The 24,934-nt window shown below is 42.7% G+C and overlaps 1 protein-coding gene across 2 annotated transcripts in view; it reads left to right on the top strand.

Moving 5' to 3' along the window:
- NBAS (NBAS subunit of NRZ tethering complex) overlaps positions 1-19,754 on the top strand; it is a 414,675-nt gene extending 394,921 nt beyond the window's left edge. For both annotated transcript variants that reach the window (XM_038006212.2, XM_038006211.2), the window contains exons 51-52: positions 7,491-7,619; positions 19,347-19,754. In XM_038006212.2, the coding sequence (XP_037862140.2) occupies positions 7,491-7,619; positions 19,347-19,622 (405 nt within the window). In that variant the 3' untranslated portion in view covers positions 19,623-19,754. The remainder of the gene's footprint in view (positions 1-7,490; positions 7,620-19,346) is intronic.
- Positions 19,755-24,934: the final 5,180 nt, after the last annotated feature.

Raw genomic sequence — 24,934 nt, 5'->3', positions numbered from 1 at the left:
GGAGTAGCCCTTTGCTTATCAGAACTCTTTATTATAAGCAATCCCAGTGACTAGACTTGAGGAACATTTCGCTTAAGTAATTACTGGTAAAGGCCATAATTTCTGATGGATCAGATGAAGAAAAGCGATGCTGAAAGGATCCTCTGAGGCTGCTGTGTTTTCGTGGGAGCCAGCGTTTCCTGTACAAGTCCCAGAGTATAACCCAGTTTTCAGTTTCTTCTAGACATCCTTTTTTGTCAAACTGAAGTTTCTGTTCCAAGTGGCCATGGTAGCTCATGCATTATCTGTCTGAACTAGGCCAGCTGGCATAGTAGTAGTAAACTTTAGCACTCTTCTCAGTAGGTAACCAACCACTTTGAATTTTACATGCTTTTTAACATCATTGTAACAAGATTGCATAACCACAAAATTTTTTCTCTGCAAAGTATGGTCAAAACTCAGGCACCTCCTTTTTGACCTTTGTTGTCTTGTTTGATCCCATGGTTTGACTGTCACAGAGACATTTTATATATATATACACATATATACACACACAGAGAAACACATATGTATATATATATATGTTTGGAGAGAAAGAGGGAGAACATTCTAAAGTAAGCACATGTTAATTTCCACTCACTGCTATGGATCCCACCTCAGCAGTATGTTATTTGAATAATTTACTGTCTTAAATTTAAGCATTTGGATAATGGCATTAAATTGATTTTGCATTCCTACTCTGTAGGAGATAAACTTGAAAATAAATTTGTAAATATGATCCTTTGAATCCTTATTGTAATCACTCAAGGAAAATATTCTCATGAATGCACATTTAATGAATCGTTTTCTGAATGAGGGCTTGGATTTATTTATTGAATTTTAAAATATTTTATCCATTTAAAGAAGTCTTCCAACTACCAGAATGACACAATTATTCTACAAAATAAAGTACCAACACCGAAAATTACCTCCCCTTACTCTAGTGAAGTGTGATTTGCGCTGTGGACCAAGGTCTGCTTGTATCAGCCACTTATGAACCTGTGATCTGCTCTGCTATACTGTGGGCACCTGGAGAGGGGAACCGTGGCTATATCATGTCTGTGTCACCCAGGGCCAGATTCAGCCCGCTGCATAGTGTGGGGACTCGATGCACTTCATTATCCCCACCAAAGTAAGCAACATGTAAATAACATGAGATTCACCTTCGCTTGAATATAAGCTAAGATCGAGCATTATTAGATCGGGACCAAAGACCAGCAGTGTTCTACTGTCAGTTCTGTCGAATCTAGGTTAGGAAAGCATTGTTTAGGGTCTCCTGTTACTGCCTAACAGGCAGGTAGTAATGGTGATAACTAACATTTGCTAACACTCTTGGGCTTTCATCTGTATTGCCTCCTTTAACCTTCAGCACCTTCTGTAAGGAGATTCATTTATCTCCACTTGACAGCTGATGGATTGGAGGGTTTGAGGTCAAGGGTCTTGCTCCTGCTTCTTCAGGCAGTGAATGGTGGGTCTGATCTTTAAATCAAGTCTCTGTGCTTGAAAGCTTGAAAAAGGAATTCTTCCAGAGGAGCCATTCCTACTACATTTGGGAGATATATGAATTTTGAATGTCTCTTATGCAATCATATAAGTGTTACTGTCAGTTTTCCCTTTTCAATACTTCCTTCAAGAATGGCCTATAGAATTTAGCATCTAGATGATCAGTGTTTAAGATATAAGGTTGTTAGGATCTCTGTCATTGTCTAAAGACGTTTATTTGTTCTTTAAAATACCCTTATTGGTTTGGTTTTACTATAACTTTTGCAAGGCAAGGAATGTAAGTTGGCCATGACATGGCCACTGCATGCTTGACCCTGACATCATCTCACCAGCTAGCTAATCAAGGCTCAGTAACAGTTATGTATGTCAGCCTTCCCCAAACCCCAGGCCGAGGACCGGTATCAGTCCATGGCCTCTTAGGTACCAGACCGCACTGCAGGAAGTGAGTGGCTGGCGATGAGTGAAGCTTCATCTGTATTTACAGCCGCTCCCATCACTTACTACCGTCTCAGTTCCACCTCTGGTCATATCAGTGGTGGCACAAGATTCTCATAGGAACACAAGCCGTATTGTGAACCGCACATGCGAGGGATCTGGGTCATGCACTCCTTATTCCTTATGATGATCCGTCACTGTCTCCCATCAGCCCTCGATGGGACCATCTAGTTGCAGGAAAACAAGCTCAGGGTTCCCACTGATTCTACATTATGGTGAGTTGTATAATTATTTCATTAGCTATTACAGTGTAATACTAATAGAAATAAAGTGCACAATAAATGTAATGTGCTTGAATCATCCCCAAACCAACCCCTCCCCAAGTCCATGGAATGATTTTCCCCCACGAAACCAGTCCCTGGGGCCAAAAGGCCTATTGGGACCACTTGATGTGTATTATCTTTTAGCCGCCTGGGAATAGGTCCTAGACATATCTGTGTCCATAGCAGTAATATTCTCGTCAGCACTCCATTTACATTTTACATACATAGAAGAAAAGCGTGTTATTTTTATTGATGAATGTGTAAGAAGCTGTGCTTTCCGTTTCCTATCGGCAAATGACTTGTTGGTTAAATGAAAAGTTCTGATTTAGCTGTGATGATTCAACTCCCTAATAAGTGTCTACAGCCAGAGGGAGGTACTTTGACAAATAGAGTAATACATTCAGTTTATTTGCAGGGGTCTGATTTGATCTCAGAATCGTGTGGTCGGTGTTTGCTTTGTTTTTAAGAGGTCAGAAAAGATAGCACAGCACCTAAAGCACACATCTATTAGAGTACTCCTCACACACACCATGGGAAGGGATTTACTGCCTCTGTTCTTTATTAGGACTGGGAGCACCTTAAGGGCAGGGAACATCATACATAGTAGAACAGAAGGAGCTCTAGTAATGCTTGAAGCTGTACTGTTTCTCTGCCAGACTGGGCCACATCTATGTGAACGTGAGAAAAGCACCAAACTCTCTGGATCTTTGTTTTCTGGTCTGTGAAAGAAGAGGTTAAGCTGGATGAGAAAATGCTAGTTCTGTCTGTTCTCTAAGGAGAATGAGCTGAGGCTGTATGTGTACTGCTTCATCCATAGCACAGAATTCACTACCTTTCATACATTTGTAATTCTCTCAGGATGAGAGAGGAGGTACTGGGTTAAACCCCATTGCAAAGTAGGTCATTATCATGTCTCTTTAATTTGATGAAACAAAAGATAATTATTCAAGGAGTTCTCTTCTCACAGTGACTTTCCTTCATTTTCCTTAAGCTGACTCAGTTTCTGTCTCTCAATTGGACACATTTATATTTTTTTTTTCCTGAGGCTGCTGTGATTAGAGGCTATTTGCAAATGGTATGTACTGTTTTTACTGATGGCTAAATATGCTCAAATGTAAATTAAAAGTGTTACAGAGGAAGGAACATTTCTATTAAAAAGTGGCAGTATCTTGTTAAGTTTATTTTACTACATTTGGAAGCTGAAGAGTTTAATTTCAGAGTTCCGCAATGTTTTATATCACTGTGGTGGTACAATTTTCTGTTACTTATGACTTTTTTTCCTAAATTCAATACCTTTGGTTGTCCTACTCCATGATTTAGGAAACGCGTGTGCCCAATTGTTTATGTCAGAGTACTTAAGAGTACTCACCTTTTTCTTCATCTCCATTTCCCGTTTTTCACTGAGGTCCCGTACTTACAGAGTTTTAAAAAAAATTCATGACTCCTTAGAATGCCTTCGTGACTCTTGCTGTTGCTCCTGGGACTTGCTTACTTAGGGCCATGATGGTTTTCCTGATGAAAATATTACCAGCAGGATGAGTGTGACTTTCTCACAGGTCCTGTGTCCCACAGTCTCAAAAGTTCTGTGTCCTTCTAATCAGCTTGTATCCATGGCAGTATATAAAGCACTCTCAAGAGTCAGGGATAGGTAGAAGAAGAAATTGGCATAAAGCAGTTTGTTGGCATTTATAGATTTAAAATTCCAAGGTCCAGCTATTTGTGACTGACCCTGAAGGTCCATGATTTCGCTGAGACACAACATGAGTTAGTCACCGATGCTCTGGGTCTGTTGCACGGGATTAAGTCACCCAGCTGGTGAGAGAGCCTTAATAATTCTCAGCTTCTCAATCTCAATGTGATTGTTCTCTATCAGGGTTGAGCCACTTTTGCTAATGTCAAGAGCTTGATTTTTAGAATCAGACAAGTTATGCCATAACATTCAAGTTATTTAACCATTTTACCTCTGCTTTCCCCATCTGATTAGTAGGGCTGAGATCACACCTTTGTCAAAGGATTTAAGGAGAAATTAAATGAGATGATGCATATTAAAACAAAGTATGTAACAAACACTTGATGTTCAGCTCAGAGCAGCTGCCTTGCCGGTAGAGATTACAGTCCAAGAGGCACGGTTAGTGCCCTGGAGATGGAGCAGCAGGCCCAGCACAACCTGAGAGGCTCTGGAGAACACAAAACCAAAGCCCAGGTACGGTGCCTGGTGGCCAGTGTGGAGGCCCAGCTGGCCAAGATCATGATCAACCTGGGGCTGCAGAACCAGCAGTGCCAGGGGCTTCTGGACATCCAGGCAACAGCAGTGGGAGCTCAGCCCATTCTAGGCCTGCTGGAGGGCAAGGACTGCAAGCTGCCTTGCAGCCCCCATGCAATGCCCGGGACTTGTGATAAGCCCCTCGGTCTCTGCATCAGCAATTGTGCCCCTAGTTCCTGCTGCAGGCCCTGCAGCACCTTTCGATGCTAGATACTCCGGGGACAGTAGGAGAGTTGTGTAAGGACAGAAGGCATACTGGCGAACTGGTCCTGCTTCTCTCATGACTGTCAGGCCATGGGAACAGTGCCCCAGTGCATCTTCATAAACCATAGTCCACAGGGAGAACAAACACCCGGGTTTGTGGCCTGGCTCTAAGCCTGGGCCCACCTAATCCTCTCCATCCAAGGACTCTCTTGTTCTCTGTCCTCATGGTCTGACAGGTTTGAACTGCAAAGTCCTGTCAAATGAGGTATTTTGTGGTTTTTCTCTGCTACTTCGACCTTTTTTGCAGTTCCCCACATCCCTTTGTAAATCTCTTAATAAACGTTCTCTTGCAACACAGGGCAAATAGCGAACAAACATAGTAGAGGATTTAGCACTTAAAGATAGAGTAAGTATTTGGTCAATAACTGGTAGCTAAGAGATGAAAAGTAGTCAGTGGCTCACCTAAAGTGGGTTCCTCCATTCTTGGATGTCCTTGCCGCACTATGTGCCATCTATCCATTATGCTTGCTCAGAGGGGCACACAGGTTATTCTATAAAATTTGTCATGAAAGCCAAGGTCAACCAAATGTTATGCTATGTCTAAATATCATAAGTCATTGAGAAATACTTGTTTACTCATCACTGATAACTTACTGAGTGAGCAAATGTTTGTTCAGAGAGGGAATTATATACAAGAAGTTTTAGGTATGGCATGTACCAAGCAAGTTTAGAATACAGAGAAGGAACAATATTCTTACCTGCAAGCAAGGCAGGTCGACCAATGAATGACTATCATAATACAAGATAAAAGATAAAGTGGGAAATATTTATACAGTACATTTAGCACATTGAGTGCTAACCTGGGACATTCAAGGGTGCTTTTGCAGAGGAAGTATAGTTTTTCTGTGCATTTTAAAACTGAGACTTAAAGAGCAAGTAGATGGTTAATCAGACAGAGAAAGAGCAAAGGTTACACTATGTGTAAACACCTGGAGGTGTGAGAGAGTCCAGCGCCCAGCAGCCACCCTGCCTAATGTGGTAGCCAATGGCCCCATGTGGCTTATCAAAACCTTTAAGTAAAATTTAGAATGCAGTTCCTTGGTTGCACTCAAATGTAGCTTTTGCCTTATGGCTACGATATTGAACAGAGCAGATACAGAATGTATGGGTTATGTCAGAAGGGGCCCCGCACAGCACTTGGTGTGGAATGCACGGGTGGGGAGTGCTGCCATGACCGAGAGGAGGAGGAGGAGGCACCAGGATGCGGCCAGCCAGGCTGGAGTGCCATGCTCAGGGGTTTGTTTCATGCTCCCAGATAATCTTCTGCAGGGTCCGGCATCCCGGATGAAAAGTCTGTCTGTTTCTTTGCCCCAGATGCTTGGTGAGACTGCTCTGTGTCACGTGTTCTCGAAGGCACACACCATACTTTTTTGAATTAGAATTCCCAATGTGTGAAGAGTGTGTTTTACAAACCGCTCCCCTGCTGGTATTGATCATTGCCACACAGGTTTGTGTAGCACAGCCTTCTACTCTGAAATGTGAGGGCCTTGCCGATTTCCAGAGAGATGTGCTGGGTGAAAGCTAAAACTAAAATGAGCAGAATTCCAAAGAGAACTTTATCCTGAGTTTTAAATGGGAGCTTACTTGTGCCATTCTTATTTCATCGATGCTCTATAATAATGTAAAGCAACTTTGAAAATATAGTAAATTTGAGTTTTTCTTCTCTGATCTGCTGTCTGAATGGCACAAGAGAAAAATCAATCCCGTGAATGCCAATAATTGTCAGTTCTTTAGAGCAACCGTTGCTTTAGTGTAGTGGAGTCACTCATTGTCTGGTTTTTGGTCCAAAGTGTTCTCTTCTTTGTGTTACAGCTAAAGTCAGGACCCAAATGGCAACACAGCTCAGCAGGGCAAAACAGTTTGCAAATCTTGTTCTTATTGTTTTATGCTTTTGTTGTAAAGGATTATCATTTGCTATCTTATATGAAAGCCTGCTGTGTGACCACAGGTTCAGTTAGTAAAATAAAGGGCTGAGAATAAAATTCAGATACGCCTGTGGAGATCCAAACACATTTTCATTTTTCTGCAACACAGTTTTCATGAAGATGACTGTCTTAAATATATTAAGGAGTCAATTCATTTTGACATTAAAATGATAGACACATTTTAAAATATTTTATTTGCTAATTTCCTTCGTTTCAGTGAATGAAAACTAGAGGTTGTTAACAAGATTAACAATTGATAATTCTTTTTATTATTATTAAGCCTCCACTTTATGCTGAGCATTGTGTGCTGTATTCATCAACACAAACTCTCTCTCTCTCTCACACACACACACACACACACACACACACACACAACACAAAACCTGCAAAGGAGCTATAAATACATACATTTTACTTATGAGGAAACTAGGGCTGTGAGAGTTTAGGAAAATAAATTATACCACTATATCTGTACAATGAGTATTACAAAGCCATTAAAAAGCAGTATCGTAGATGAATATCTGATAGCTTGGAAATCTATACACAGTTTACTGTGAACCAAGTGAAGTGGGTGCCAACTCCCATATTCAGTATATTCAGTGCGGTCCCATGTGTGGCTTTAAACATACACACACACACACACACACACACACACACACACACACACACGCTACCATAGAAAAAGGGGTGGAATGATCCAGCCAGAACCGTGCTGGTGAGAAGCGCGTCCTGGAACTCACCCCTGCTCTGTGGTTTCAGGCTGTGAAGGAGCTTTGTCTGCTGCTGCTCAACCAGTCCCTCCTGCTTCCATCTCTGAAACTTCTCCTCGAGAGCCGAGATGAGCATCTGCGCGAGATGGCACTGGAGCAAATCACGGCAGTCACTACGGTATGCCCAGTTGAATTTACTTTCTTTTTTCTTTTTGTTAATGTTTCAAAGGAATGAATTAGCACTTTCATTCTCATAAATAACACCATGGTTAATTGAAGACTACTATATCTACAGTCTTCTCTGACCACAATAGCTGTTCCAGTTTTGTCCCAGCAGTGTATGGTTATTTTACAAACATTTACTAAGCTCTTCCCATGAACCAGATTCAGTATTTTGGTGCCCAGAATACAAATCCAAATAAGAAGACAGTTTTCTAGAGAAGCAGGATGATAGTCCCCTTAAGAAGATCAAAGCAGCCGTGAACTAGCAGTCCTCTAGCTACTTGAAATTTGGGTCTAGGGAACTCCCATCATTGCACAGGTTTTCCATCTGCGGATGTGTGTGTTAGGTTATCCACTAATTAAAGGTAAGACAGTGGTTTTAAGTAGTGTATACTGGCACCATCTGAAATCTCAAACTCTGATTTCCTCTGGCAACCTTCTTGTCTTGAAGCGTAATGTACTGGCGTCAGGTTGAGATGTCTCCCTCAAGGCCTGTTGCCTTGTTATTATGATTAGGAAGAAACTTTCTCTTCTCATTTAAAATTTTTCACTTTAGGATTAGATAGCTTAGGGTTGTGTTTTAATGAACTCATGTTGTATGATCCTTACTGAAGCCCTTTTGTGTGGAGATCATTCTTTCATTTGAAGTGTGTGTGTGTCTGAGTATCTACACTATACACATATACATATGTACACGCATACGTAATTTTACATTGTATATATACATATATATGTATGTAACAAAATGTGACAAACAAAAATGTGTCAGGATATCTTCTAGGGACCAGAGAAGGAAGGCGAATCTAGAGCAGAGATATATGCTTGCTACTCAAGACAGTGAAGAGGTTGATGAAAAGACATCACTGATACAAAGTTTTCTTAATGACAAAGTATACAGAAAGTTATGTAAATAGTTACAGAAAGCAGAATATAATTGTATTTGGAAATAATCATTATGAATAAAATGAGAAAATCAAATGCCTTTATTCATTTAGATGTGTTTTTAAAATAATGTAAAAGCTCCTGCAAGGGTTTTGTGAATACCCTACCTTATCACCAATAATTAATCAGAACAGAGGCCTCTTTGGGACCTCGACTGAAGTAGGGAATGAAGAGGACTTGTCTTTCAGTAGCCCTCCCACCTATCTATGCTAAAATGAAAGTTGCATAACTTTGAGAATTTATATGAAACAGAATTATAATGAGTTTTTTTCCTTAGCCAGTTTTTTCTTATAAATTCAAGAAATTGGGAAGAAGAGAAAAAACTTCTGCATATTCTCAGTGCATTTTTTTCCCTCCCCACCCTCGTACACTATGTTAGGCATTCTCACAAAAATCTGCCATGGGCCTCTTTGAGAATAATACAGTGATGTATTATACATTGCCTTTCCATATTCATCGTACGTGGAGCTCTCTTGATGTAGTCCTGGATCCCATGGGCAGAGCGTATTGGTTTTCATTTTAAAGATTCTTTATCTCAAATGCTTCTGTCAGAACTGCAACTAGCACAGGCGGCCCCTAACTGCTAACTAATCTTACTACCCACACAACAGCACTTCCTCCCACATATCTACACAGTAACTATCAAAATAAGAAACTAAATGGTAACACTGCAGTGCCCCAGTCCCTTTAATATGGCACTGATTTACTTCCGTAACACTTTGATCTGCACGTTAGACGTGCTGCATGGTGCTCAGCCTGTGGTTTTGAAACTGCTCTGCAGACTGTGAGTAGTTTGCCTGTGGTTGTGATGATAGCACACGAAACGTCTGTGCCTTTCAGATCCAGGAATCAAAGCCACAGGTATAAATTGCTAAGATGAGTCACTCGCCTACCATTCAGATCCTTCCTTTTAGAAATTCAGTAATGAGACTGAACCGTAACTTCTCTGTACTAAGTTGAATGCTCACATTAGGCTAGCCCATCTGTGCCCTAAAAATGTGTCCCACAAAATGCTAAGTGTGTTTGGACCTTTTGCAGTCCCCAGAGAGCTAAGGTTTTACAGAGTTGCCATTTAAAAAACATTTTTTAGCTTTTTGAGATAATTCTAAATTCACACTCGGTTGTAAGAAATAATATAGCAAGGCCTCTGGCATTCTTCACCCAGTTTCCCCCAGTGGTGACATCTTTCATAACTAGAGTATACAGGTTGAACACCTCTAATCCAGAAATCCAAAATGGCCCCAAATTCAACACTTTTAACACCAACATGACATTCAAAGGAAATGCTCATTAAAACGTTTCCGATTCCAGACTTCAGATTTTCAGATTAGGAATACTCAACACGTAAGTATAATGCAAATATTTCAAAATCTGAAAAAACTGACACTTCTGATCTCAAGCTTTTTGGAAGGGATACTCACCTGTAATATTATGACCCGGTTGCTGACATTGATTCAATCTGTCGACACTATATAGATTTTATGAGTTTTGCAGACACTCCCGAGTGTGTGTGTGTGTGTCTCCATGTGACATTGTCACCTGTAACTTCATATGACCACTAACTGCAGTCAAGGTGCGAGACACAAGGATCTCTCATACTGTCCACCTTCTTCCTCCCCACCTCCTGAACAACCCCTGGCAACTGCTAATCTGTTCTCTGTAATTGTATCATTGTAAAATGCTGCATAGATAAAATGTGAAATCACCACCATTCATCATTGCTCTTCCAACACCATTGAAGGGTTATGTTACACTTTTCTAAGGGAAGAGTTTCAATGGGCATTTTGGCAGGACTCATGTCTAGCTGTTTTTAAGTCGTCCTTGGTATTGCAATGAAAAATAGAAAACTTTGGCTTTCTTTTTGTTGCTTTTCTTTTGCTATTCACCATATCCATTAGCAGGGTGCTTGAGTTCATCAATAACTTTAGTTTTCCCCTTATTGGTTGTTGACAGTAGTTCCTGTTGACATTAAAAGGAAAACATCTGGCAGAGGCACTCCGCTGATAGCAATCTCTCCTGCACGGTGTGCGGGTCCGAGTGGAAAAACACCCCCCACTTGTTTGCTGAGAGCATGTATTATTTTGCTATTCATTATAAGATACTGACAGCTTTATAGGTGTTTACAGTTAAAAGGATGACGCTTAAGCGCTGATGCCAGAGACTGTACTGACTTTTCCTCTAGTAGTAGTACTCATTTCTTTCTCTAAGCTTTTCCGAAATTGCAGACCTCTGGTGCATGTAACCTTTTATAAATGGCCAACAGCCTCTTTCCTGGGCCAGAAATGGGAAGTCCTTCCTTGGCATTGTATTGATGATGAACAATTAAAACCCTGCACGGTGTAGACTTCTGGATCACCTTCTCCATCACTCCCAGTGAGATTGAGAGCTCACTTTCAAAACCTTATTCTCTCTAAGAAGGGCAGTGCTACTGATGTGTTTGACTTGCATCTCTGGAATATTTTCTGTTTGGATGGAAGCGTCTTGACTTATTTCATTAAAATATGCAGATATGTATTTATAAGGGTTTTGTATACTGAAAATTCCCGTTTTGTAATTCCCGATTTATAACAGCTCCTGCTCTTCATTGCTTCCTCCTCTTTGGTACTGCTCAATGCCTCTATGCAACCCCTCATCCCAGGGATTGTCCTGGACTCTGCTGTCTATTAAATAGTAATGCATGGGGTTATAAAAGAAGTGTTTGGGACCTCTAGCACCTAATTAAGGGCTTCTCCTTGATGCCAATAATTACCATCTTTCAAATCCCACCTCTTTGCCAAGTGCTATAATAGGTACATTGTCTCTTTATCCTAATGATCGTATGAGAAGATATTATTATTTTGGTTTCACAGATGAAAACACTGAGGCTCAGGGGTCACAGAGCTAGTAAGCAGCCAAAGCTGAAATGTAAACCCCAGACCTAACATTCCAAGTCTATACTCTACCATGTTTCTGCTTTTAACCTAAGTAGGAAGGCTTTATTACATTGGAAAAGGGTTATTTCTACAGAGGAATGAAGTTGTTGAAAGCACCTTGAGACATATAATATTAGCTCTGCAAAACACTAGAGCAGACCTAGCCCAACAACTCGCCTAGCTATGCTTCCTTTTTAAGCGCACTCGCTCTCCCAGGCTCCGGCTGAACACTGCAGGGGGCTATGTGCCATTTTGGGTGAGATTATGACATGAGAGCACCTCCTAAATGAAACCTGCACCCCTTTATCTTGATCACATTGACCTTAGTCCTGCCCTGGGGATTTTCTCAGATTACTAAGGTCCTTCTTCCAGTGACAGCCCTTCACATATTTGATAAATGTGATTCCTATCCCCTGTAACCTAGCTATGAAGGTACCAGAAGCTTCTAGCATTATTTACAGTGGCCAGTGTCCAGGCTGGGGGGGAACCATAAAGATTTTCAGAAAAGCATATGTGAATCGACATATTTATACAAAACCAGGAAACCTTTCTGTCTTTGTTCCCCTTTAACTCTATCCAGGTTTCCAGCCAGGACCTTCCTGGCGAGAGTCTCTTCCACCCTGGAGTGCTCCCTCAGTATTGCCTTCTCCTTGCCCAGCCAAGGTTTACACACTTGCCCTCTTGCCTCAGCATGACATGATAGCAGGCACATTGGGTTGGGTTCCTAACAACCTCATTTGATGTCTGCAGAGTCCGTCTTCAGTATTAACTGAAGATTAACTGAAATGAACACTAATGTCAGTTGGTTTTCTTCTAAGTGTATCCAAACCAAGTTAAGTGAGCCAAACGATTCAAGGAATCGAGCAAGAACTAGCCTTTGCTCTTCCGACACCAGTTGGTGGTAAACTGGCCTCTTTGACAATCACTCTTCTTTGGGCTGTTTGAGTGCCAGGCTCTTTTCTCAAAATTGTGGGTATGTCTTATTTCTAACTATCATTTTAACCTGAACATACAGAGATCTGACCTGCACCTCCTGTCAGTCATCCTTAGCCTGTGCTGGGTCTCCTTGATAAAGGAAACTCTGCAGCAGCATCTCCCAGAGGTCTCAGCTGGATGCGTCCAGCAATAGGCAGCTCACCCTCTAGGTCAGCCTGAGATTCCTAAACAGCACTAGTGGTTGGTTAATTGACTTGGTATGAACAGACATATCAAGCAGCCATTGTGCACAGCCTGGCACTGCGTATAAAGTGAGGAATAGGTAAGATGTTTGTAAAGATGAGATAAAATATTGTTATCCCTGTGCTTAAATGAATTATCTCATGGAGAGATTGACATGTGAAATAATAACACAAGGAATTAACCAAGGTAGCAAGGAAGTAGGTACAACGTGTGGAACTAGCCAGATCAGGGCCCTCAAATCCAGCATTTCAGTTTGGTCACAGAGGTGATCAAGCTTGGATTTTCAAAGATTTTCTCCATCTCGTTGTTAGATCGTGAGCAGGTGATTTGTCGTAGTTTTGGTTTCAGAAGCAGTATTCCATTAAGTGCCATGCCAGGAGTGAAACTGACGGTATGCTGAGAAAATGGAAACTGCACATCATATTCAAGTAAATACAGACCACAAAAATTATCTGTAGGCATTTTTCCCAAGTATATACTTATGTTGTCCTTTTATTTTTCTACCCTTGTGGTTGATTTTTTCAATAACTTTTATTAGTAATAGTATATATGAGAACAAGACAAACATGGTTCCCTAAAGTAAACAGTGAAATAATATTAAATAACCTTCTTTAAAGTAAATGAAACGAGGGCCTGCATACATTTTGCTTCTGGAATTTCAGCTTTCCTCATTATTGTAATTACTCTTAGCTTGATATAGATCCATAAAATCAAAGATTTTAAATCAGAGAAGGTTCATTACCTATTGTTGAAAGAGGAATTAAGCAGATAACATTTTAATGGCTTGGAAGACAGCAGTGCTTTGTGCTTTAATAGATTTCTTTCCCAAGATCTGTAAAGTATCATTTATTCTCAAAAATTAATTGCTGACACACAAAAATAATCTCTGACTGAGATAGCAAGTATTTTACTCATCTTCTGATATATATAAGCCCTTCCCTTTCTAGAAAATCCTTTTTTCATGATGTGTTTGGCTATATTAACATCAGCTGTTTACTGAACCTGGACTCTGCACTTGGCATTGTGCTGGGCACTTAAAAGCTTGTATTATTCCCAACCCTTACAAACAGTCTGTATTTCTGATGTGGAAACTGGAGCTCAGAGAGATCGTCCTTAGCAAGGTCACACAGTTGTTTAGTGACAGAACCAGGACTGGAAATTTGTCTCTAACCCAAAAGCCTGTCTTCTTTTCATAGCACCAGACTCTCTCTCGCTCTAATTCAGAGTTATTTGATCAGGGGAATTAAGTCAACTAATCCTCTGGACTTGTCTCATATTTATTTCTCACATCTAAACCACATCCAAAAATGACAGAATATATTTTCTTCCTCATGCCCCGTAAGCACCAGTCAACCCACTGGCCAGGCTGTGTGATTTTTCCACAGACCATATGCCAAAGTCAATTTCTGATCAATTTAAAAGTCAAATATTGTTAAAAGTCAGAAAATATAAAAAGAACATATCAGTTCCTTTGAGGAATTGTAACTTCTGAGTTTTAAAGCAACAGAATAAAGGAATAGATCCTGACAATATAAAAGTGTAAAACTTCTATATGACAGAAAACAACTGAAACAGAATTGTAAACAATAGGTTAGAATGTTCATGATAACGAAAATCAGGGTTAAGATTTCAGTTATACAGAGTATCCTTCACATGTGAAAGAGTGGAAAGCTGTTCTAACGCTCCTAAATGAGTGAATGATTGATTCTTCCCACAACAAAAAATAAAAATGATAGGAAATTTATGGAAAAAGCCATTCTTGCAAATAAACAAATTCAAATGAAAGCAACCTTGATGTACCATTACATATCTCCTAAATTAGCAAATGATTTTTTCTTTTCTAAATGTTAACACCTAAAGCTGAGAAGTTCATGATGTGACGCTGATGCATTCCCACACTGATGTCACCGCTGTAAGCTGGCACAGTTGACATCACTATGTGGTTATGCTTACATTCATATTTAGAACCAAAAAAGTGTTTCAGATACTTTGCCTGATGTATTAATTTGCCTGATGAATTAATTTACCTAACAAAGTACCACAGACTAAGTGACTTAAACAAGAGAAATTTATTTTCCTACAGTTTTGGAGACCAGAAGTCTGATGTCGAGGTGTAAGATTGGTTTCTTCCCAGGCCTCTCTCCTTGGTGTGTCGACGGCTGCCTTCTCACTGTCCTCACGTGACTGACCCTCGCTTCATGTGTGTGTCCTGTTTTCTCTTCTTGTAAGGACACCAGTTATATCAGAGTCCATCCTAATGATCTCATTTTACCTTCATGGCCTCATTAAAGTCCCTATCTGTAAATAAAGTCACATTGTGAGGTACTGAGGGTAAGGCCTTCAACATATGAATTTGTGCGGGGACACAGTTCAGCCTGTAACATGCCAGTAATACCTCACCTGGTAACTTGTCCTATGCAGATGATTTCAATGAAGAAGAAAGTATGTGCATAAAAACATTCATGGTAGTGTTTCAGTAATATCAAACAATTTAAAATGGCTGAAATACTTAAAAAAGTTAAATAACTTATAACAACTATTTTGCAGCCATTACAATTTTTAAGACTGAAAACTATGTGAAAAACAATTTAAAAATTCTTAGCATATAATGAGAAGAGTAGAATACAAATATCATACGATTAATTGTGGAAAAAAAAAAAATCTATGCACGTGGACAGTTACTGGAGATGAAAGGAGAGTGAAATAATTCTCTTGTGGTGGCCCAAATATGGACGACATACAAATTACTGTCATACAGCCTGAAGAGCCAGACCTCAGGTGTCTTGGGAGTATGGAGGAAGGTGAAATCAGCTTGGCCGAGAGAGTTAAACAAAATGTCAGCAAGAAGGTGGCATGGTTTTTTCCAACTATTTCTACTTTTTTATTTTTATCTTAAAAATAAAAAGTAGGTTAGAATAAATAATGCGTGGTCAGAGAGTACCAGCTTCTGCGGCAGATAGTACTGAAGTTTTAGTATGTGAGGACGAATTTTAGTCAAAAACAAGAAAAAACAAAGACAACTTGAGGCTTAACCAATTAACCTAGCAAGTCAGCAGTGTGGCGCTAATGTCACAGTGCTGGAGAGTGCTTTGGGACTGGACACCCGGCCCTCAGCTGTGCTGGCCTTGGCGCCCTGCTGCTGGACCTGGGATGTGGAAAGGAACGTCTTGGCTGTCTATGACCTGTTCCTTCTCTGAACCTCAGACTCTTCTTTAAAATGTACTTGTTGGAATGGGTCATTACAAAGGCCATCTCTCTCTTCCTTCTTTCATTCTCTATTTTGTTCCCAAATACGCACAGAAAAATTACCTATGCAGTATTTTCCTTGCAGCTGACAATTCTGAAGTATACTCTGGCCATTCTATATTTCTTGCAAAGAGCCAGGCCCAGGTAGAATGTCAGAGAAAGAAAATAAGATAAAGTCACCCACCCTGTGTTTCCAGCACTCGGTTTTATAAGAAGCCAAACCCAAAATTCCTCCCAATCTTTCCCTGCTCACTGCCCAAGCTCAATGCAGGTCAGCAAACCCAGACCCTTATCTTTCTTAAGGGAGGCTCTGAGTGGGCCGGGGCCAAGGGGAAGCATGCGTTTCATTGTCGTGTCTTTAACCTTAGGCATTCTCAGCCAAGACAGCAAGCAGCAGGCTTTTGGAGAGAAGACAGCCTACCCTGCCCTTCCCCACCCCTTACCCTCCATGCCAGGATCGAGCAGCTTCTGAAAAGCTGGGTATATCCAGCCAGAAACACAGGAAGGATTTGGTTGCACTGGATAGAAACAGACTGCGAAGAGAATGAGAGCAGCAGTGGCCGCAGGCGTTAACAGAACCCCTGTCTCTTCCTCAGGCTGGAAGAATCCATCACGCCCTCTCTAGGAGACTGTCAGGCTTCCAGAGGGAGGGTTAGTGAGTAAACTGAAAGAATAATAAAGGTGTCCCAGCCTGGAAAACGTATTCAGGGCAACAAAAAAGTATTGCCCTGCAGTGTTCGGATTCTGAGCCTTTTATCTGTGCGTCTTATCAAACATGTGCCTGTAGCATCCTGGCACACACTCTGTTCTCTCCTGCAGGGTTAGGCGGGGGAATTCTTTGTTTTGAAGGATGAACCAAGATAACACATACAGTAACTCAGATGGCCTGTGTGTGTGCATACATTAGCATGTGCATGCACGTGGGTGGAGGCAGCCGCATAGACTAAAAGAATGTGCGCTGTGGAGTGATTCATTCACTTGGGTATTCATTCCACAAATCTTGCTCAGCTCCTAGCATGTGGCCACCCCATTCTGGACGTTGGGGTTCAGGGGTGAACAGAAGAGATAAGATCTCTGCTCCATAGGAACTGGTGTTCTGGAGGGAAACAATCAATCAACAAGTAAACTAATCCGAGACCCGGGCTTCTAGTCCACTCCACCATGGAGCAACTGTACGACACTTGGCCTCACTGAGCCTGCCTCTGTCAGAGGAGGCGAGAACTGTCTTTAAGGGATGTCTGAAGACTTCAGGGGCCTCTCAGGGTTCTGGCACATAGACACCGTGCTGCTGAGGGCAGGAGCTCTGTGGGATGGAGACTCCTGTTTGCTAGGCATGAAGGGACAGGGAGAGAAGTGGGATGGAAAGAAGGCATTCAGAATCACAGGCAGCCCCAGCAAGGAGAAGTCCAAGCTCCGTGCCCCTTCCAGCACAAAAGCGAGTCCTTTGAACCAGTGGCTTTTTCTGTCATCTAGCTCCTAAAAACAAAAACAAAGGTAAATGGAGCTCAGCCTAAGTGTTTTGGGTCAAAGGTGGGCTGTACAAGTGTTCATGAAATGGGAGGCCGGAGAAAAGACACTGAGGGTTTGCCGAGAGGGTCTTCTGTTCTGGAGGCTAGTTCTAATCAGTCTCTGAAAGATGGGGTACTTGTGCAGTTTACAAAAATGTGACAGTTTAATAATGTAGGTTCACTCAACCATTTAACAAATATTAATGAAATGGGGCGCTGAAATAGAAAAGTGATAAAACTTCTGTGCCTTCAAGAATTTCCTAGTCGGTAAGGGAGACAGACATACAATTTATTGTCATACAGACCGGGCATGGTGGCTCACGCCTGTAATCCCAGCACTTTGGGAGGCTGAAGTGAGTGGACACCTGAGCTCATGTGTTTGAGACCAGCCTGACCAAACATGGTGAAACCCCATCTCTAATAAATACAAAAAATTAGGCGTGGTGCCATGCACCCGTAATCCCAGTTACTTGGGAGGATGAGGCAGGAGAACCGCTTGAACCCGGGAGGCAGAGGTTGCAGTGAGTCGAGATTGCACCACTGCACTCTACCCTGGGCAACAAGAGTAAAATTCCATCTCAAAAAATAAATAAAATAAAATAACATTACTTATCATACAGCAAGAAGAGGCAAATCTCAGGTATCTTGGGAGTATGGAAGAAGGAGGAATCCTTGACCATACTCCCAAGTGTTGGCCAAGAAAGTTAAAGAAAATGTCAGCAAGAAGATGGCATTGGAGGTGACGTTTACATTGGGTTTGGAATGACCCCTATGGGTAGTAGGAAAGATTCACGCTATCCGATAGTGGGCAGGATTTTATTCTCAGTGCTTCTCTCGCGTTAATTCTTGCAGTCAGTAGACACAGTTGACCTTCGCATCTTCAGTAGCCTTTCTTCCTTGTCACAGAACATGCAGGAAGAGTATGTTGTATATAATTGCATAATATAGTTGGTCTACATGTTAGTTAATTGGCTTTGATATTATTTCTGAGAGTCCTGCAAACCAAATTATTAAAAATGCACGGTAACATTAAGAAAAGCCTGTCAAGAATCTGTTTTATGATACCCCAATGTAAGTGAGAAGCTCCGAATTTTGATGTGATCAGTGTGGACTTGATTCTTTACAAAAATATTGAAAATAATACATATATTTAGAAGATAAGACCAGGGAGAAAGAGAATATGCAAACTGAAAGAACCAATTAAACCATTTTTTAAAAAGTAATGTTAGTACTGAGCTTCCTAGAGGCTCAAGCAAGAACAGCTTAAAACCCCACTGTTGGTTATCTTACTTGTATCAGTGGGCTTGAAAGACATATTATTTTCTCAATGGAGTACAAAAAATGTTTTCTTGTTCTAAAAAAAGCTATTTTCATGTATATTTATATTCAAGAAAGATACAGCGTTAAAGAATGTGGATCACGGTGAAAGTACAAATAAAACAGTAACTGTGGTTGTTAAGAGCACACTTTGATGTCAAGACTGACCCAAATTTACAATCTGGCTCTACAACACTGGCTATAATGTTAAGCAAAATTCCTACACCTCAGTTTCCTTATCTGTCAATTGGGAGGTAAAAGTGCCAGTCACGGGGTTGAGTCAGAAGGCCTCGGTGGAGAAATGCTGGTACAGTGTTGAATACAGTTTCTGGTGCCCAGTATCTGGAAGCTGTGGCGATGATTGCAGTGGGGTTCTTGTGTCTTCTCATATTAAGAGGAGCCCCGTCTGTCATCCCAATCTGTGACCTACCTCAGAGGTGCTCATGACCCACACATGCTTTTAAACCCAGGCCAGGGCATGAATGATGATGAAGGCAGCCCAGTGGAGAGCGAGGGATCCAACGGGGAGGCGGACAAAGCAGACACCCCCTCACACTGTGCCTGTCTTATTTCTTGAAGGTGAATGATTCCAATTGTGACCAGGAACTCCTTTCCCTGCTCCTGGATGCTAAGCTGCTGGTGAAGTGTGTCTCCACTCCCTTCTATCCGCGTATCGTTGACCACCTCTTGGCCGGCCTCCAGCAAGGGCGCTGGGATGCAGAGGAGCTGGGCAGACACCTGCAAGAAGCCGGCCACAAAGCCGAAGCCGGGTCTCTCCTTCTGGCTGTGAGGGGGACTCACCGGGCCTTGAGAACCTTCAGCACAGCCCTCCGCGCAGCACAGCATTGGGTGTGAGGGCCGCCTGTGGCTCTGCTCCTTAGCGGAAAAAGCATCTGGAGTTGAATGCTGTTCCCAAAAACAACATGTGTACCTGCCGATTGTTCTCCGTGGTTCCAACAAATTGCAAATAAAACTGTATGGAAACGATGAGCAAGCTGCCGCTTTTTTAAACTTTTTTTTCTGTCTTGTACCGACTGATGAACATACTTTCTTATTCACTAAGAGACTCTTCCCTTCCCAGTCTCCTTTTTTTTCTTTTCAACCTGCCTTTCTGGATAGAATTCAGTTAATAATGTGCCCACAACTGTGGTTCAGCAAGTTGGATGTGGTGGTGGATAGGGTGGCGTTAGGAAGGGAGTGCGTGTGCAGAATGCCTGGTGGTTGGGGCAGGTGCCATGGGTGGAGGGAGAGTGGATCTGGACTCAAGTCTCAGATTAGTTAAATGACCTCAGGCTAATTCTTCCACCTCTTTGAACCTCAGTCTATGATGTATAAAAATAAGGGTAGTATTATCTGCCTCATAAAGTTGATGAGTATTATGTGAGGTTGTGTGTGTGAGGCTCTATCATATACACAGCTGGAGCTGAAGAAATAGTAACTCTCTGTCCCGCTCACTAGTGTCACAGTATATGAATTATGACCTTCGGGGCATAGCCAGATGATCAGGACTAATACATGATTGCTGTCTGATGAGAGGCCTTCACAATTTATCGGCATCAACATGTTCAGGTTGATACATTTCATGTCCATAAACCTACATAGGCAGGTGGGTGGGGGAACAGAGCTAGCATGCACACTTATCACAGGTGGGATTGGCATAATGATTTGCATACAGCCAATCATAGCAAGGGTGTGAAAGGCAACACCCTTAGAAAAACCTCCCACACAAGGGGTGTTCCCTGTGATGGAGGATAAGGGTCCCAGGGCATAGCTTGCTGGCACCTGCCCCCACCACAGAGGTATGTGCTTGATAGTGGAGGCTCTAGACTTCACGCCCCTGAGACTCACACTCGATCCAAGACACAGCAGCAGCTGAGGCATGGCCTGGGGGAGAGCATCCACACCTACACAGTGACCAGGGGGCCATTGGAGGCATCCATCTACACTAAGCCATGCTGGTCTTTTACCTCTGCCCCAAAGAAATAATTTGGAGGGAGGGAGAGTGACTGTGTATTAATAAGAAAGTTTAGGTAGATTAGATGATATTACATCATTGTTATAGGGAATAATTTGCACAAGTTTAAGTCATGTGAAAAGGCTACCTCTGATCAATTTCTGCATTGCTCTGTCAAAGCCAGCAGGCTGAATGTAACGGGGCTCCCTGGTGGTCTTTAACATATGGTGTACTGGACAGCCTGATCTCCACACCTCCCGCTATCCACCCCACTCCCACCGGTGCCCTACACACACCTGATTATCATCACCATCATCATTGGCTTCACCTCATTTCCGCTCCTCTAGATGTAGCTGCAGAGCTGCAGAGTCCTCTGATGAAAGTTTTGCTCATCTTTGGAGGAGACTTATTGTGTAATTACTCACTCCCCTGACCTCCCACCAACTGTCTACCCCAAGATTGAATTCCTTTCCCAATTCAGTAGCACCTAGAATTTGGGAATGGCTTGCACAAGCCTCTAGCATACTTTGCAGGGAAGAGGACGCCATATTTCTCCCAAATTAGGTAACGCCTGTCCAGACAGACCCACGCAGCCAAAAAAGCCTCCTAGAACCCTGATGGCACCACCTGTGTCCCATGGTGCGAGTCAAGCCACTCCCAGGCAGCATGACTACCAGTAATGGGTGTTCTCCAACCTTGCAGCAAGCCTGCATCATTTCAGGTGAATGAAAACATCGAGTGAGCAATATTCTGAGAAACAGTCTGTTTCAACCGAATCCCTCCCGAGACCTTTTTCTTTCAATTGCAGTATTACAGATCTCAGAAGTCATTTAGTATGATACCCTGACTTTATGGATTAGTAGACTGAGGCCCAAGGGCTGAAGTGACTTGTACAAAGGACAGCAGAGGATTGTGGGGCTCCACATTCCAGTCCCCCAGCCCCACAATGCTTATAAGGAAGGCATTCCCTCCTGGAAACTGCAGAGCTTTGACTCACGTCCTCGTTTACTAGAAACCAAATTTAAAAGGTTTGAGCAGTTTCTGTGGGGGGAAAAAAAGAGAAAAAGAAGGAACAACAAATAAGGAATTCACTCAAGAATCACACCAGTTGGAAAAATACTCTAGAACGCTGAGTTCCTCTTTGTGCTGGTATTTAGAATGTTAACCATAAATGTTAGATGAAGGAGTAAGGTGGTATGTTGTCTTGCTTACAGTTAAAAGTTCCTGTCAGTTATCCCAAACCTTTCTGTTTGAAAACAAATCAGAATAAGCAAGGGCTGCCCTGGCCCTCACTCACACTCAGATTCGATAGCTTTGCTTCCTGGGACGTGGCCCGCAGGGTGAGCCAGTGCAGGGTGAGAACCTCTGGAGTCAGACTGCCAAGCTGTGAGCACTGGGAGGCCTCTCTCTCTGAGCCTCAGTTTTCTCACCCATAACTAGGGCTAATAATGCCTAAGTTACTAATTAGTAAGTACTTTTCTCAAAGTCACAAAGCTAGTAAGTAATGGAACCACAATGCAAACCCAGGTATGTAACCCTTGGCCCAATGCTGTGTTAACTTAAGTCACCAGAGCACTTCTAGGTCCCTCTGCTGAGGAACCTGGTGAACATCCTGGAGGTCATTTGAATGACACACTCGGCTCTATTTCCCATTTCTCTCTTCTGTTCAGGGACTGATAATATCATGGCGGAGGGAGGCCATGAAATGTCTTTGACTTTTTCTAGTTGTCAGCTGATGTCCCTGCCTTCCCAAAGCTGGGGCACATTCTATCTTTGTTCTGTTCAAGAGTTTTAATACTGGGCTGGGCATAGAGGCTCACACCTCTAATCCCAACACTTTGGGAGGCCAAGGAGGGCAGATCACTTGAAGCCAGGAGTTCAAGACCAGCCTGGCCAACATGGCAAAACCCCATCTCTCCTAAAAATACAAAAATTAGCCGGACGTGGTGGCGCACACCTATAATTCCAGCTACTCGGGAGGCTGAGGTACAAGAATCACTTGAACCAGGGAGGCAGAGGTTGCAGTGAGCTGACTGCACCACTGCACTCCAGCCTGGGCAACAGAGCGAGACTCTGTCTCAAACAAACAAACAAAAAAGTTATAATACCGAAGTGTCTGAACTCCCCTGTTTCTCACAGAATAAGACATAGGGCCCTTCATCCAAACCTCCCCCCATACCCCAGATTTTCCAGAAGGTGTATGCAGATTTGATCACCATTAACGTTCTCTGTGGACAATGATGATTATGGCATCACTTAGGTTACTAAAATAAGATTGCGTCAGAGACTTCCTCACACTTCCAAAGCATTAGGATTCACTTTGAAGTTCATCTGGCCCAGTGGTTACCAGTCATGACTGCATATCAGAATCACTCAAAGAAAATGAAACCCAGATTGAAGCCCGAGTCCCTGAGTCCCTCCCAGTCTGACCAATTAAGTCAGAATGTCGAGGAGTGGTCCCCAAGAGCTGCCGGACCAGAGCCAATCAGGAGAGCAGGGTTTACGTCACTGGCTTCTTATCTCTCATTGGCCATGTCTCTGCCCACTTGCCTTTCCCTCAGAAACACACAGGGAAAATGAAAGGATCCAAATCTGACCCCCTTCTCCCTGCCAGTCCCACTCCGGAAAGGCCTGCTGGGAAGGGGGGATGCTGGACTTGGCTTGGAAAGTGATGGATCTCTCAACTCCACTTCTCTTTGCCCTGTTCTCACATGCGAGGGTGTGCAGGAGCTGGCTTTCAAAAGAAGGGACCCAATTTTTACAAGAAATGAGAAATCCCGTTGCTTCTTTATCCCGCAGCTAAATTTAGATCTGGAGTAGAGGTCGCTTTCCCAGTCAGCACAGCTCCCTGGGTCTGAATAGCAGCAGGCCCGTGGCACGAGATCTGTTGTTTGCCCTCACCTTGAAAACTGGGTCTTATCTTTTTTGGAAAGAAAACTCATTATGATAAATGTAGCAGAAGAGCATTCAAATGCAAGTTTGCCTTATTCTTTGGAGAGAGCCTGCATTTTTCTCCAGTTAGCTGCAAATGCAGCAGCTCAGTAGTTTAATTTAGCTCCAACAGCTGGGAATTCAGTGTTTCTTCTTAATAACTTCAAACTCATTATAAACTGAAGATGGCACAGACGATGAGAAAATAGGAAAATGAACCAATGGGTGTTCCAGAGCTGAAAGGGAGAAAAAGAGCCTTCTTGTTTGAGTACCCATATTGCGGGTTTTCTCTCCACCAGCGGCAGTAGATATGAGAAGGAAGGCTAGGGTTCCTTTTGTTCTAATGAATCCAGAGTTCTTAGACTTGAGACTACTGCTGCAAACTGGAGAGCTTTGGTGTGGCAACCTGCTCACAGCTGTGAGACAGGAATCAGGCGCATCAAACTATTGCTAGGAAAATGAAAAATAACTCTGACTTCGATGCCGGTGTTAGACTACTGGAGTGTGAGTTTCTCCTCCCCGGTGGCTGTCAGAGTTCTGGAAAGCTGCCTCCAGGCGCAAGATGAAGATTTCCAAAACCAGCCTTCAAAAATGGTCAGGTGATGAGGGAGCTAGGATGTGTGGTTCAGATGACCCAGGGCGGGGGGCGGTTCTGAAGCTGGGGGTATCCTGATGCTTCACTAGTGAAAGGGGAGGGAGCCAGACTGGAATTTCTACTCTTCCATGGGTAAATCTTAGGCAGGCAGATGGGATTCGTGTTGTCTTGACAAACAACAGGCCTGTTGCGGAGGCCATTTGGAAGAAAACACGGGACAGGAGTCAGGGATCTGGGTTTGAGAGCTGGCCTGGCTGATGTCTGACTTTAAGCAACTTTATTTGGCTTTCTCTGTATCTGTTTTCTGTCCACACCTCTCTACTGTTGTTCGGCTCAAACAACAGTAGGGGTCGCTTCCTCCAGTGTCAGGAGGAGAGAAAGGGAACTTGAAGATAAGGGGAATGGCTGGAGGAGAGGAACTGGGGGAAGGCAGACTACGGCGTTGACCATGTGCATGTGGTGTGGTCAGGATTTTAGACTCTAAAATCCTAGGGCGACGTCCCTAATCTCCCTCTTTGCTCCGTTTATCTCTTTTGACACTTGAATTTTCAAGGACTCCCTACTACGCCTGAGCTGCTTAAGAGATCAGGACCCTTAGAGTTCTGACTTTCTGGGAGGACAGCCACCTGGTTTGCAAATGAGGAGACTTAGGTGAATCTTCCAGTGCCTGAGAAAAGCTGCTCTGGC

Source organism: Chlorocebus sabaeus, chromosome 14 (genome assembly GCF_047675955.1).
Source record: "Chlorocebus sabaeus isolate Y175 chromosome 14, mChlSab1.0.hap1, whole genome shotgun sequence".
Classification (NCBI taxonomy): Eukaryota; Metazoa; Chordata; class Mammalia; order Primates; family Cercopithecidae; genus Chlorocebus; species Chlorocebus sabaeus.
Note: the sequence above shows the minus strand (reverse complement) of the source record. Positions and strands in the feature narration are given on the sequence as shown.